At 45.6% G+C, this 16,022-nt stretch overlaps 1 protein-coding gene across 3 annotated transcripts in view; it reads left to right on the top strand.

Annotated features, from left to right (window-relative positions):
• The window catches only part of NEDD9 (neural precursor cell expressed, developmentally down-regulated 9), a 186,898-nt gene that overhangs the window by 132,182 nt on the left and 38,694 nt on the right, over nucleotides 1–16,022 (top strand). Inside the window, exon 1 of one of the 3 annotated variants that reach the window (XM_032341101.1) lies at nucleotides 7,194–7,374. The exons of the other annotated variants lie outside the window; for them this stretch is intronic. Coding sequence (XP_032196992.1) covers nucleotides 7,363–7,374 — 12 coding nt within the window. The 5' untranslated portion in view covers nucleotides 7,194–7,362. Of the gene's footprint in view, nucleotides 1–7,193; nucleotides 7,375–16,022 lie in introns of those variants that run through there. 3 annotated transcript variants of the gene reach the window in all.

Raw genomic sequence — 16,022 nt, 5'->3', positions numbered from 1 at the left:
CATGTTTGTGGCAGATCACCTTGACCTTTGTAAAGATCCGTGGTCTGCCATTTCTAGCAGCAGAACAGACTTCAGTTTCACATAATGAATGGTTTATTTGGACAACCTGAAGCGTGAAATAACAGGGTACCTTACAGCAAGAGAAAACAGGAGCGAGCCTTGCCCGCAGCCTGCACAATTTTACCAGTAAAGCCCTTTTGTTCCACCGAACATCATCCGTGTGCCCAACCGGAAACACTGAAAGAGCAGAAATGTAAACCTTCGCACATTCGTCTTTCTCATCATTTCAGCCCTCAATTAACTCCCCAAATCCTTCACGTGGAGAAAATCCTAAATGCTAGAATGGGGCCTCATCCTTGCCTATCATATTTTACTAGACTTGAGCAAGGTTGCTTGACATATAATTTAATCTGTTTTGTTTTTTATTCTTTGTGGGGGGAAAGGTAGTAATTAAGGATTCCAAAGTTATAATAACACTATTAGGGATGTACATATAAAACATCAAAAACTTCACAATTACAGTTTTTCCAAAATCACGTCCAGGTATCACCCGTAATCACCAGGGGCGATTTACAAGGGGTCTATGTAGGTTTGTAGTGGCGTGTTGATGATGCAGGATTTCACGCGTTCTTTCATAGGTTTATCGAGGACTGATGGGGTCTAAGACACGCCATTTTAGCACTTCCCCCTCAAGGAAATGAAAAGCCACCTCGAAGAATCTGTGACAGATGGCAGAAGGCAGTGGGAAATGGGGTAGGGGAAAAGGACAGCTGAGTTTTTATAAAGGAGGGTCACAATGACACACTGTTAAACTTGGCTCAGTAAAACAGGGCGGTGAGATCTTGTAAAGTCGTCACAGTGTGGGAATCCATCACGTCGCGTTGTAAAGAGAACTCTAGAGGAATCATTTCTATTCTCTGCCGTTTAGAGTCCCACCCCTCCCCAGTGCCTCTTCACTGAGTGAGAGTAAGAAGTCAGAGGGCACCAAATCAGAAGTAATTTGGGGATCATGAGTCAACAAGCTTTTTTAACAAACAACATCCTCCATCTGCAGAAACAAATACTGTAAGACAATATTTTGAACAACTCTTTCAGAAAACAGAGTTTATCCTTCAGACACTATTGTTAAAAGGGAGGGGGTAGGAAGAAAAACTTTAATAAAAATAAAATCATTGTTAAGGGAGGGGTTGGGTGGGAAGGGTTAGGATTGGGTGGCCTTCCTGGGTCTCTTTTATCAAAATATTAGAGGCGAGAAAGTGAAAGAACACTCCATTTCCCAGCACACGAAGAAACAAGTGTTCGAGACTATATCTGGAACATCTCTTTAATAATAGACTTTCATTCATTCCAAGAACTTGACCAGCTCAACAGATTAAAAAAAAAAAAAAAAAAAGATATTGCCTAGGGCGGGAGATGGCCTTTCCCCTGCTGGTTGAAAAGTGACTTATTTTTTCCATGTTGGTATCAGTGAAGGTGGGGAGCATGGACAAGGCACAGGGCTCTGGGAAGATGTACCACGAGACTCAGTTGCCTACATAAATCCTTCCCCAAGTGGCTTGAAATCTCATCGCAGAAAAGCAGCTCTTCCTTCCAGAAGAAACAGTAAGGGCAACACCTAAGCACTAAATGACAAGGCATACGTGCCACACTGTGTACGCAATCATCTGGGAGATCTTTTAAAAAATGTACAAATGCCGGGTTCCCACCCCAGGCCCATGGAGCATTCATAATTGCTTTGAAGAGGGTCAGCTTTGGAAAGCACCGACACAGGGCAGAGGTAGGGAGAGACTCAATGGCTGGGGAAGAGATCATCAATGGAAAGGAAAGGTCTCATGAAGTAGACGGGCTGCAAGCAGGGGAAAGATGGGATCTAGAGAGGCATGATGATGAAGGGAGATGGTCTAGACAAGCAGGGCTCGATAAGGTGTGTCACAACTTGACAGCTTGCTCTTTAGTTGGGTTTAGTCCCACTCCGAAGGACAAGCTACCTTATTGAGCTAACTGACAAGTAAGGGCTCAGATAATGAAGACTCCCAGGGGATACTGGGGGCCAGTAGGCATAATGGCAAGGACCCACAGACTCAGGAGCCAGAGAGCCTGCCTTCCCACACCAGACCCCGCACCCCTCCCCTGGAACCTTGTGCAAGGTATGTGACCTCTCTGGGTCTCCAATTTTGTTACCTGTAAAATTAGGGTTGTCATATTAGAGAAATACTCAATGAAATCATGTTTGTGATATGTAGCACGGTGGCCTGGCAGCTGGGAGGGGTTTCCATCAAGGCTGAGTAGGACAGGGATTGGTGGCTCATCTTTGTTTAGGGAGGTTTCTGGAGATTTGCAGAATGGAAAAGTTGCTGTGTTGGATTATTTTTTGAAATAATTTTGGTTTTTATAGATTGTTTTCAAACTAGAAATGGTAACACATGGCCCTAGAAGGGGTATTTCTAGATTGCTTCTCTGTAGATGTGGAAGGATTTATACTTGAGTCCGAACTCAGGGATAGATATATTTTGCAATATTCTAGACTATGGGTCAGCAAATATTTCCTGGGGAGGGCCAAACAATACATTGGGGGGAGCAATTTACAACCACCCAAGCCTGCCATTATAGCTCAGAAGACACCGTATAAAAGAAGGGATGCCTGTATTCCAATAAAACTTTATTTATAGACACTGAAATGTGAATTTCATGTAATTTTCACATCTCCCAAAATATTCTTCTTTTTATTTTTTTCCAACCATTTAAAATGTAAAAGCTATTCTTAGCTCATCGGTCATACAAAAACAGGAGGCCCACAAGCTATAGTTCTCAGACAAAACCATGTCCAAGAGCCAGAATCAGAAAGAGGCATTGAGTTGGCTCTGAAAAGTTGCATCTTATCTCTGCTTCTTATCCATGGAAGCCACACTACTGCCTTCAAACTCAAGTTTTCTCCATTCCTTTCCTGAGTATCACGCAGATCTTCCAGACAGTAGCCATTTTTTGAAGTTACTTCTGTCCTCTTCTTCGCCCATTCATGCAGGAGACACATGAGTCCCTGTGAGGCATGAGCCTGCCGGGGACACAGAGATGGACGAGATACCGCTCTGTCCCTCCGAAGCGCACCTCGAAGCTGGGGCCACAGAGATCAACCAATATTATGGTACAATGTGGAAAAGCCTTATAAGAGGGCTGTGTTCCAAGAACAATGGGGGCATAGTGCACGGAGGGAGGAATTAGTTCTGAAAGGAGGAGGTGGGCAGAGTGGGGGCTGTGGACGAGGAAGCACAAAAGGGGTAGTGTTGGGGCTCGGCTTGATAGCAGACGTGTGAAGGGAGGACGCGCTAGGCAGAGGGACCCATCTGTGCAAAGTCAGGACAGTACAAGGGTGTCTTGGAATTGGTGAGTCCCCCCAGTCCGGCTGGAGGGTGGGGTGGGGGGTGGGGGGATGGGAGGGGATGAGGCCAGAAAGGAAGGGGGGGCGTCAAATTATAGTCTATGCCAAAGTCGGCAGATTTTGCTTTTAAAGGCATTGAAGGGTCCCTAGAGATTTTTAATCCCAGTAGCCCTGTGAGGCGCTCTGGACTCTAGAAATTAAACAGGTAGCGATGTGGAAGATAGATTCCAGCAGGGAGAGGAAGCAGGTCGGGAAATGACAAGGGAAGGACTGGAAAAGATCAGAGGAGAGAGACAGGGAACGGGCCTGAGGCAGAGATTGCTGTTACGAGCCAACATCGCGGCACCCTGTGCAAGGCACCCAGCCTCGGAGTAGCTGCGTCCCCTTCCGAGGGACTGCTCTAGATTCCTGAGCTCGCTGTCTGACCTCCCACATTCTGACCTTGCCCTTCACTCTTAGACAGCAGCCACATGGGTTCCTCCCAAGTCGTGCATAGGAGAATCTCTTCCCTCCGGCATCCTCTTGATTTCTGGCCGTATCCACGCCCGGGTCCAGCGGCAGCTGGAAAATCATCTGGACGGTGCCTGGTGCCATGTCCCTTGCTCCTGCCTGTATCAGAGTCTGGGGAAATAGAGCCCTTGGCCGACCAGCAGGCAAGTGGCAGGGCTGAGGGCTGCCAGGGCGTTGGTGAGCACAGGGTAGCTGTTAAACTAACAGCTATCTGCGTTATGTAAGCTGCATTAAGACTCAGTATTTTAACCAACAGCCTGCTGCCCTTGAGTGTTTACACAAAGGGTAAAAACACTGAGCAATAGATCACATCATTCTCTGCTCAGATCAGGTCGATGATTTCCTCTGGCACTGAGAGTCCGGCTGCCACCACCCACCTGTCTGGGTCTCCTCCACCCGAAGCCCAGGTCCCCGACTCTAGGTACACTGGCTTGGATGCTGGTCTTAAACATACCAAGCTCACGCCCTTTCCTCTGTCTGGAATGTTCTTTCCCCAGATCTTTGAGTGGATGCCTCATGCCATTCAGATTTCTGCTTCGGTATTACCTCTCTAGAGGGGCTTCCCTGACCTCTCTCTAAAAGAAGACGCTTCCCCACCCAAGCCTCATCTGTTTTCCTTTAGCAATTTTCCCTGCTTGATTTTTCTTCATGGCACTTATTCCTCCAAAACTCTATTACATCTTCATTGACTTCTTGTCCCGCTCTCCCAGTAGACTGTAAGCTCCGAGAGGGAAGCGACTGTATGTGTCTGGGCTGCTGCTCTCACTTCCTCACCTGAAACAGTAGCTGGGAGGTGCTCAGTCGAGCTGTGCTAAGTTAGAAAGCCATTCTCTACCTTTTACTGAAAGCTTATCATCCTTAAAATATTGACAGCAGTCTAACAGTCATAACAGATGTAATTAATATAATTAAATAGATTTTGATATATTTATATAGCATAATAATGTTCTACAATATAGCAATAAAATAATATGTGATGAGTTTAAGATGAAATAATAACAAAATATTAATAAGCAAACATTAATTAAGATCTTACTATGTACTGGGTACTATTAACTTCTAGGCACATGATCTCATTTTTTTTTCTTAAGATTTTGTTTATTTGTCAGAGAGACAGAGAGAGAGCGCAAGTAGGGGCAGAGGGAGAAGCAGACTCCCGCTGAGCAAGGAGCCTGAGGTAGGACTCCATCCGCCAACCTTGTGATCATGACCTGAACCGAAGGCAGATGTTTAACCCACTAAGCCACCCAAGTGCCCCTATGCATATTATCTCATTCATACTCCTAATTCCAGCAAGTAGATAGTATTATTTTCTCTAATTTATATTCAGGGCACCGAAGTCAAGACATTAAGAAAATTTGTTGAGATTCTAACACAGTTTACCCGACTCCAAGGTAACTAACACCAACCCATACTGCCCTAAAATGAACTTGAGGTAGATTTAAGGTGTCTTACCCAACAGGAGAGAAACAGGAAAGCAAGAGGACCACTTAGCATGAATTAAACTTTCTAGTGAGAGAACAAAATGACAAAAAGTCCCAGCAAATGCTTTGGGGAACCATTCGAAAGCCCTGAAAAGGAGTGAGATAGTGTTCACCTACTCAATGGTACTCATCAAACGAAACGATTCAGTTTTACCGCTTAGGAAGGCAAAGGAATGTTATCTCCATCTTCTGGAGGCCACAAGACTCATCTTACAGATGAGAAGGCCTTTGACTGATCCAGGCAGACACCAGAAACAATTTCCTGCAAACTAATGACTCGTCCAGAAGACTGTGGGACTGTCAGGAAGATCCTTCACAGTGCAGTATGCCACATGCTTGATTTGCGTTCAGAAAGACCTTGCAAAATCACTCAGGCTCATTTTCACTCCAAGGCTAAATGAGGAAAAGCAAAGTCCAAGCTGAGGCCCAAACGGGTGTGTCAACCTCATTATGACCGCTGGGGTGGGGGGTGGGGGGGGGGGGCTTCTGCTCACATCCAGGGTATCGGTGCCATATTAAACTGATCTAAAACTATGAGCCCTGTATCTGGAAACCACTTTTACAGGACAGCTGCTCTCCTGTTCTTTTTTGTTTGGATCATAAAAGTAAAATTTTAATCCACTGGGAATTTGTGGGGGAGGGGAATCAAACTGATTCTGATCCAACTAGGTCAGGAAAAAAATACAGGCCGACTTTTCCATCCCAGGCATGTAGTCTGGTTGGAGCCCATCCCACTCAGGGACAGCTATTGTCTGCAATCACCGAGTCTCAATCCTGAGACCCCGTGAAAAGGAATTTTCCCCTCTATCCGCTCTATCCTGCTGCAGAGTCGCTAAAGGTGACTGTTTTCTGTCTTCTCCTGGGTGATCTCTTTCTCTATAGAAATCATGAGGCTGAGCCAAAGGTTCTGTGCTTCCCTGGACAGACTGGTCTTTCTTAACCAGGCTCATCAAACAGTGGGCATTTTTTGTTCCCCGGATAATAAGTGTTGGTGGGTCATCTTCAGGAGAGAGGTCAGAAGGAAAACACTGCAGTGTTCAAAGCTGGGGCTAGAAATGCCCACCATCAAAGGACAGTGCTCAGTGGACAGCGATGATGTATAGGGCGTGCACTGGCCAGCCTCTTCGGGATAGGTCACATCTAACCTTTATTCTCCACAAAGCCAGAGGAGCTCACTGAATGTGCTTGACACTCAGCCCTCTGAGGCCCCGGTGAGAAGCCGGCCAGGGAAGCCTGTGCTAGGGGAGCTCCTTTTCACTGAGGGAGAATTGTTTTCTGGTTCCTCTGCAGACTGACGTCGCAAGGACTTTGAACATTGAAAAGAACAAAAAAAGCAAACAGCCACAAAAAAGGGGAGGGTGGGGGGGAAAGAAAGAGAGAGCGATATCAGCAGGGGTAGTTAGTAAAAAGGGGCCCGGAGACAGAAAACCTTTTGTTCCCCGAATTCGTTTCATGTAGAGATTGGGAGGTGAATGGCTCTGAGCTGAAATGGGTTTATGAAGGAGTTGCTAGGTCACAGGAAGCATGACGGTCAGACTGCTCTGTGAATTCGATTTCTTTCAAAGTTAGGTTAATCTGAAAAAGAATCTCCTTTTCCTGGTTTTTTTTTTTTTTTCTTCTTGGAGGGGGAGAATGGGGTGTAAAGCTCGAGAGGGTTCTCCACTTTGATTTTCCATCCTTTCTGCTAGTGTAAAAAGAAATAAGCACAGGACAAGCTGCTTTGTGGGTTTTCCGAAGTTAGGAGGTGGGCGGAGCCCCGCGCTACCTTGGCCCGCCAGCCAATGGCGAGCGGTATGCAAATGCTGTCTGCTCTCGGCCTGTCTCAATCAAAACAGTGAGCTCAGAGGCTGCTCGGGAGCTCGGCGCGCTGCGACTGCCAGAGCAGCTCGTTCTCACTTTCATTTAGCAGTGCACTCCATGGAGGGCCGCACTCGCCAGGGCTTCATGCCGTCTCACTAGTGTAGGAAACCGGCTCAACTCTCCGCCGCCGAGATGAAGTATAAGGTAAGCGGGCGCCTCTTCCGTAAGGTTTCCGCGTACGCGCGCGTGTGTTGCCCACTGTGACAACGTCTGTGCAGGGACCCCCACCGCCACCACCACTTCTGTGCCCCGGAGAGATGGGTCTCCCTTACCGAGGCTGGCATGCAAGCAGGCAGGCAGACACCCAGTCTCTGATCCCCACTCCCGGAGTTCACGGCAGACCAGGGTCCATCTCCCCTGAAAGTTTTGGGAATTCGTCTTAAAGGCGCCGCGGGAGCCACTGGAATTCGGAGGGTGTCTAGCTTGAAGGGGAGTTCAAGTCTCCGGGGCTCCCCCAGGCCTGGCCTCCACTGTCCCGGAGCCGTAATGAGGGAGGAATCAGCACTGCTGAGTGTCTCAGACTGGCTCTTAACAGCAGTTTTCAGCCTTTACCTTAAGCATTTGGTATGAGAAGCAGTTTGCCTTATGGATTTTTGGTGGGAGAAATTAAAAGCCGCAAGTGCTGTTACACAGAGGATGGTGGAGACTTCTGACATCCTTAAATGATACTGGGTATAAGAACCGATAAGTATCTGCCATTTCTTGAAAATACTTTCATTTGTGTTTGAATGGGCTGAGGGTCTGAAGTGTGCAGCCAGTTTATTGTCCCCGTAGTATACAGAATGCCATGCTACCTTATTCTCCCGTGCCTTTTGCTCCCTTGTTGTTTATTCTTGGCAAAAGGATTCTAACTTGCTCAGAATATTCTTATTTTGTTAAGGCTCCCTCATCTAACCAGGCAAGCAGCTTCCAGACATACTGTACTTAGAAGCACATTGCAGTGAATTGGGTGTGACTTTTAGAATAGACACCAGACCTAATGCTTTTAAACAAACATGCTATTATTAAAATGATGGTTGGCCAGGTGGCTATGCTTTCGGACTGACAATTTGTGTTACCTGTCTAACCTGCAGGTTTGTGCTAGCTCTAAGCCGCTTTGTTTCCTTTCTGAATTATGTAGCTTCTGGCCCATCCTTTTTTAATGTGAGGTTGTAAATACTCGGTTCTGGCTAATAGCCACTGGCTAACCTCGGTGATAAATCTTTTCTTTAAAAGCTATAAATCGTGTTGAAAAGCTCTAAATCAGGATGTCGAAAGTCTTTATTATAATGCATGAGTTATGGTTCTCCATGGACAGGCTACAACTGTGTGAAGACACAGGTATCAGTTATCTCTGTACTATTAGCTTTCCATTATTATTATTATTATTATTCCATGATTTCTCCATAGGAGAGAGCAGAGGAATGAATAATCCTGAAGATTCTTAATACTTTTGACTTTAGGATGGAACCAGCAACAAATCCTTCTACCTGCCAGGAAAGTTCCCCTTCTTGAAGTGGTTCACCCCATATTTCCACAGTCCCTTATTTAGAACAGTGATTGGCCTAGAGAGCCTTGAGCCTACAATGATTCTTTCCCCCTCCTATCCCTATTGCTGAATGTTTTTAGTCTCATAATAACCACCTTGCAGGGAGAAAACAAAGAGAAAATATGTTCATACCTTTATGATTGGAAAGCATAAATGGTGGAAATCAACGCTGAGTACCTTGATCTAGAAAGTGACAGAAGTGACAAAGTCTAGGATCACTTTTATTCAGTGATATCATCTTGTTTCATTTGACTCTTACAGAGAGAAAAAATCATGGCAACTGATGAAATAAATTGGGCTTGGCACTCATGGGGGAAAAAACCCTTCTCTTTGCGAGCTCTTACCAGTGTTGATCACCCTGCCAGGTGGTGTAAATATATGGTTGTGATTGGCGCATGTTATTAGCTTTTTGTCACCAGAATAAAACACTGATTTCTCTGACAGGCCAAATGCCAAGTTGACACCTTGGCTATAAAATAAACCAGTGGCTGAAGAAATCTACAGTCCTTGACTTACAAAGCCTGTCCTCTCTCTAATAATAGACAGTTATTATTATCTCTATTTTAGGAGAAGATTTTGTCATCTTAAGTAGAGGACATGATGCAGAGGTAAAGGGATAAGAAATAATATTAAGAGTTACCATGATAATACAGGATTGTCATATTTAACCCTTCCAAAAACTCTATGAGGTGGGTGTTACTATGTACTCGTTTTCACATGTGGAAATTGTGGCACAGAGAGGCTAAGTGGTTTGTCGAAAGCCACACAGCTAAAAAGTGGGGGAGCTATTAATTGAACCAAAGCAATCTGGCTCCAGGACTTGTGACTTTAAACCACTATTAAAGAAAGAAAGAATCAGCTGTCACGTCCCTGAACTGTCCTGTGTGACTGCTCTTTTTGTCCCCCGGGGAGTTTAAAACTATTTCATCTCCAGGATTCCTGCAAGATAGATTCTCTCTCTCTCTTTTTTTTTTTTTTCAGCTATAACTCAACAAAGTAAAGTGTACCGCACGTTTGGCAGTTATTTGTTTAATTGGAGCCACTCCGGTAGTAAAACCAGATAATTATTCAATTGTAAAATCCTGGAGTCAGGAATTATCTTTGAAACCTTGTGTCGCTCTGCCCACTATAAATGTAGCACAGTCAGACTTCTGTTCACCCGAGAGATTTATAATTCAGCCGCTATAAGATTTTTTTTTTTTTTTTTTAAACCAGATTATCTGGTTTGGCTGCTTCAGAAAACATAACTAGAGGGCAACCAAACCCCCAGTCATTCTGCACTTCTCCACAGCTCCAGGCCGGCCGGTCGGCCCTGTATTCAGAATAATCTTGAAAAGTGTGGAATGTAAGCTCTTACTGATGAACACAGCAGTTCTGGTGAGCACACATCTAGCCTAGCCTGATTTAATTTCATGGTGGTGGTGTTCTGGGGAGGCTGCCGTTTCCTATGGACTTTCTGTTCCGTTTGTCTTAAGAGGCTTCAGTGCCGGGTTCTGTGATGGGAAACAGTAAATCAGGCCGCCTGCATTCATTAAGAACCGTCCACAAGCCCTTCCCCATAGGAAAGTAGGTCCTGTAATGGGGGTAAGGGCTCCGGCCTCGGTGGTGGTGGCTTGTCCGGGGAAGGCTCCCAACGTCCCCTCCCGCCCCCGTTCCACTTTTTTTTTAAAGATTTTATTTATTTATTTGACACAGAGAGACACAGTGAGAGAGGGAACACAAGCAAGGGGAGTGGGAGAGGGAGAAGCAGGCTTCCCGCTGAGCGGGGAGCCAGATGTAGGGCTCCATCCCAGCATCCTGGGACCAGGACCTGAGCCAAAGGCGCTGCTTAACCGACTGAGCCACCCAGGCTGAAGGCTCCCCTTCTAAGGGGCTGGAGGCACATGGTCGCTGCCGCCACCTTCTGCCAGGAGAGGGACTGCAGCGTGCAGGCCCAGCTGTGTTTGATGGGAGGCCCCGAGACCCCGCCCACTTTGTGCAGGCCCGGGCCTGGCCAGGGCTCAGGTGGCCTTGCCTCTCTGATCTCTAATACCTCAGCAGCTTCTGTGGCTTTGCCCAATTTCAGAACCCTGGGTGCCTACCCTAAAACTCTAAGTTATGTATCGAGGCTACCATTCCACAAATTCTTTTTTTTTTTTTTTTCACTGAAGTATGGTTGACAACAAATGCACTCTTCAACGTTTTGAGAGAAGAAAAAGTGGGGCTTATACTACAGATAAGAAAACTGGATTTCGGAACACAGCTCCCTGTGTTCTGGTCGCCTGTGTGCAAACAATGTGTGTGCCATGAAACGCTTTTGAGGGGGACTTTGAAAAGTCTCTTATTCTCTTGAGCTACATGGAGGAAAAAATGATTGGGGGTCTTGAGGCGAGTGGACACTGTCATGTATGACTTCAAGAATCCCCCCTTCTTCGCTGTGACACATCGGCTTTGAATTATGTCTTCTCTTGGAAGTGATCTGTTGCCTTCCATCTGCGGTCCCTCACGCTCCTTTTTAAATCTTAGGTGAGAGGGGCACCTGGGTGGCTCGGTGGGTTAAGCCTCTGCCTTCGGCTCCAGTCATGATCTCAGGGTCCTGGGATCGCCCCCGTATCGGGCTCTCTGCTTGTCGAGGAGTCTGCTTCCCCCTCTCTCTCTGCCTGTCTCTCTGCCTGCTTGTGATCTCTCTCTCTGTGTTAAATAAATAAAAAATCCTTAAATCTTACGTGAAATCTAGGAATTTTAAAAGCACCAAAAGATGTTTTAATAGTAACTGAATTGTTGACAGATGGATGTATTTATTGAGCAAACCCACTGTGAGAGCTACAGGACTTGCCCACATACAGATGAAAGTCTTTGGAGAACTAGAGGTGCTCGGCCCATACCAAATTTAGCAAGTTGCACACTGCGGGACATACCAAGGATTCCTTTAGCATCCTTTCCTTACTGTAATATACATCAGTCCTTTTCTCAGAATTCATCAGTGGCTTCCTGTCTGCTGCTCCTCCCACTGTGCACCAACCCCCGCCCCCCAGAGTTCTAAAAAAACTTCCTGTCAACTTTTTCCCCTTTGCAAATTCCCTCCCCACCGTGCGCCCTTATGACCTCATCATCTCTTGTCATTCACGCAGTCGGTATGTGACTCTAATACCGGACTTGCGTACAGCCCACTTCCCTGACCCACGTAGACATGGCACCCTTTTTTTTTTTTTTTAAGATTTTATTTATTTATTTGACAGACAGAAATCACAAGTAGGCAGAGAGGCAGACAGAGAGGGAGGAGGAAGCAGGCTCCCTGCTGAGCAGAGAGCCCGATGTGGGGCTCGATCCCAGGACCCTGAGATCATGACCTGAGCTGAAGGCAGAGGCTTTAACCCACTGAGCCACCCAGGCACCCCGACATGTCACCCTTAAACCCCACCCTGTTACCCCCTACCTCTCACCTCTCTTTTGACTCCGCTGTGGGAAAGCTTGGTCTCTGGCTGCTCCCATTCACTAGCCCCATCTCTCTCTGGGTCTACCTTACTGGGTTATCCTGTCACCCCCCAAAGGCCTCAGCTGACAGTAATCCCTACAACAGGCTTTCTGTTTTCCACCTCTGCCCTGCTCTGTTAGCGCTCCCCTATTTATTAACCTGTAACTCCCACTGGGTGCCCCTCTCCCCGCTCCCAGAGGCGTACCATTTGAAGGAAGCCCTACTGAAAATTTGGAGGTGGAGGCAGACTGTTAGGCAAGTGCTCAAATAAAAAGTGTGACCTGGGATCTGTTACAGCCTGGAGGGGCATGGCCTTGACCTTATATGTACTTGTGGATAGAGTGGGGCTTTGGAGAAAGGCATTTCTGTTCCATGTGACTTAGGGCTAGGCAAGCTCTCTGAGCCTCAGTTTTCTTATCTGTAAAACAGGGATAATAACTGTGTTGGACTATTGTTCTAAGGGCCAAACCAGATAATACGTGGATGTAAAGTACTTACCATGCTCCTGGCATACCGTAAAGGAGACCATGCTAGTCAGCCTCGGCTCTCTTTGCGTTGACAGGTGTGGAAAGGGTAGTGTGGACTCAAGACTTGGTGATCGGATTATGTCGAAATCCCAGTGACTAGGTAAAAAGCTGGTTGAGTATTGTCTAATGTTCCATGGGCCTGGTTGTGTAGTGTGGAAATGCAGATGCCAGACAATGGGGGTTGACCAGGACACTGATGGGCCTCCTTGCAAACAATTTATGAGTGACAGGACCTCTATTGTTCATAAGATTTGATATACCTGAAACTACAGGACCTCGCAGTCAGCACTCAACAGATACTGAATTCAGTGTTGAAGGACATAAAATATTTGCACAAATAGCTATTAAAAAGAGGTGGCTGTTGTGTTTGTTTGTTTGTTTGTTTGTTTTGGCTTTGTTTTGTTTCGGGTCTTTTTTGCCACTAAAAAGAGTCAGTACTGTATGGCATAGTGGAAGGGACCTGGGTTTGTTGCAAATCCCACTTTTGCTACCAGGCCTCTGTTTCCTCATTTATAAAATGGGAGCAATAATACCTATCTTATCAGATAATGGCAAGGATATCGAAATCATACATTTTTGGCAATAGGCATGTGAAAGTGGCAATCATTATAGGATGCATTATAAGACATATATAATATATAGATAAAGAAGCATTATAGAGATAAAAATTTAAGAGGAAGCATTTGCTAGAATCACTTATCCATAACAGAAATATTAGTGAGGACGAGAGGAAGTCACCAGTGTACAAAATCAAAGGTAAAACACGAAGGGGGTGATGTGGGGGGTTACGGAAGCTCGGGGGAAACTCTATCCCTTATCCTACTGCAGGGGATGTAGAGTAAGAGGTCTTGGTGATCTATCTTTAGATCGTTTTAGGGTTAGAAAGAAACCTAAACAAATTGGTTTGAGATGCCAGCCACTGGGCCTGTGGCATTCCTCGGCAGTAACATACAGATTTAATTACCAAGCCTCATTGCCAAGATAAACAAAAAGGGCCACTGGGAAGAAATGCTGTATTTCCAACTTAAAGTGCAGAGGATAGCTGCTGGTTTCCTAGGTGATGGGTGATTGCGAAGAATATGGGCACGGAAGGGGACCTCCCCTCCCCTCCCTGGATGGAGTATGGAGTTCATACTCCATCAACGGCACCCCCCTCCGTCCTATTTACTTAGAACATTCCAGTCATCTCCCTGCAGCCATTCGTACTGGTGAATGAGGACGGTGAAAGCCTGGGGAACATTACAGCTTGGCTTCAAAAGTCTGTCTTCCTGAAGAATGGTCCTTTTAAGAAAAATGGCCTTGGTGGTGACCGCTGCCACCATCCACTGGAAAGAGTGATTCTTTTAGAAGGTAGTTTTTAGTTGATAGTGAGATCCAGGGGGAACTGAGGCATATACTTTGCAGAAAATGGAACAGGCGCTCCAGAAAATATGCCTACATTGTGACAGTGTGTGACCGTGATGTTTTCATGCCTGCAGTGGGGCTGGGGCAGCTGATCATGGAGATGTGAAACTTGCCAGTCAAGTGCTCTCGAGTACATTTGTCTGCCTGGGCCCCATCGTGGACTGCTAAATACCAGTTTATTCTTTTAAAAAAGCTAGTCTCTTCCCTTGTTCTCCCTGTCCATTCTTGATACTGAAGGATGTTTAAGTAGGCAATTCGGGATCTTTACTCCAAGGCTGGGTCCATCACTTAGGAGGTGTCTTCTCTCTTTGTAAATCATGGTGTACATGTTGCAAATGAGACCTCCTCCTGATATTTCTAATATGGCAAGGTACTAGTTACATTTCAGCAAATGTTTCTTAATGGAATGTTGATACTCTCGATTACCAGAAATAAAGACTGAGCAACCATGAGTATGCAAAGGTACAAGCATTGCACAAAGATGTTTGATAGGATCTTTGGAGTTGAAGTTTAATTCCCTTCTTTACTCCTTGTGTGTATGTGTGTGCGTCAGTGTGTTTCGGGGGGTGTGGGTTGGCATTATTCAGGAAGCTCGATAGAAAGTTGCAGCAACCAGAAAGTGTATAAGGTTCAGATTTAAACCAGATCTTTCCTATTTATTAAAGCAATGTGTATTTAGACAGAATGATGTGCCCTTAGTACTTTTTTTTCTGATTTTTGTTTTAGTTATGTGGAAACTTTATGCTCTTATGTGAATTAGCCTTAATCTCATTGATTTGTAGTAGTCATTTCATTATTGTTAACTTAGCACCTCACTCCCATGGGGAATGTGGCTAACTGGGGACTCATCCAGGCTTCTCTGTCACCCAGCCCTGCGCTCTGCTGAAAGAACAAACTAGAATTCACTCCACCCCCACCCCCATAACCATAACCAAAAAAAAAAAAAAAAAAGCACATCGGGAAGCTGGTAAAGTAGACTCCTAGATGCTCCAAGCCTTCTTGGCCTTCTTGGTGTTTGATCAAAGTCTTTAGTGTGTATCAGGACAGTTCCATAATGTGTCGATGAATTTTTTTGTTTATTTCTTTCTTTTTTGGTTACCAGCCGTGTGTGGTATGAGTCCAAGTTTGGCAGGAAATGGGGTTAGTGGACCAGTAGTGTTGCCTTACCATCACAAGGGCAGCAGCATGAGCAAAATTTTGAAGACGTCTTTTCCTTGAATGCTCCTCTGGGATAGAATCATGCTATTCTCTGATTCTCCAGCCTGTGACCCTGGAGCTAAGCGTGTTGAGCGGACCTTGAAATGGGGGAAGGGAAAGGACCAATTAGAATACAGTCGGCTCAACAGCGTTCTTTCTCTTAACCCCATTCGCTGGGAAGCCAAGACTTCTCCACCATCTCACAGAGGCCAGACGGCCTTGAAATATTTCTCATTTCCTTATGAGGATCATCTTGTCAGTTAGAGGGCATGTCCATTGACTAAATCAAAGACCCTAATCAATACCCATCTTTTTTTTCCTCCCAAATCCTAAATTCAACCAAGGCAGACCCATTAGCAAGATACATACTTGCATGCCTACCTTTTATTTTTAACTTAAAATATATATAACCTCTGTGGGTAGGCTCCCATGTTTCACAGCCCAGCAACGAGACATATGGGAAAGATACTCCTGACAATGGGAAAGATACTTGAAACTGGTACTGCCTTGCAAAGTTCGGGAACACATGGCCACCGAAGACAGTCGACATGAGCTGCTCCAGAGATAAACTGTGGAAGGTGTCATCGCTTTTCCCTTACGTCAGCCTTTCATGGAAATTATCTAAGAGGTGCTTTTTCTGAATTCAGGCGAATTTTTCATATAATCAGTACACTTTACTGGT

Source organism: Mustela erminea, chromosome 4 (assembly GCF_009829155.1).
Source record: "Mustela erminea isolate mMusErm1 chromosome 4, mMusErm1.Pri, whole genome shotgun sequence".
Lineage (NCBI taxonomy): Eukaryota > Metazoa > Chordata > Mammalia > Carnivora > Mustelidae > Mustela > Mustela erminea.
Note: the sequence above shows the minus strand (reverse complement) of the source record. Positions and strands in the feature narration are given on the sequence as shown.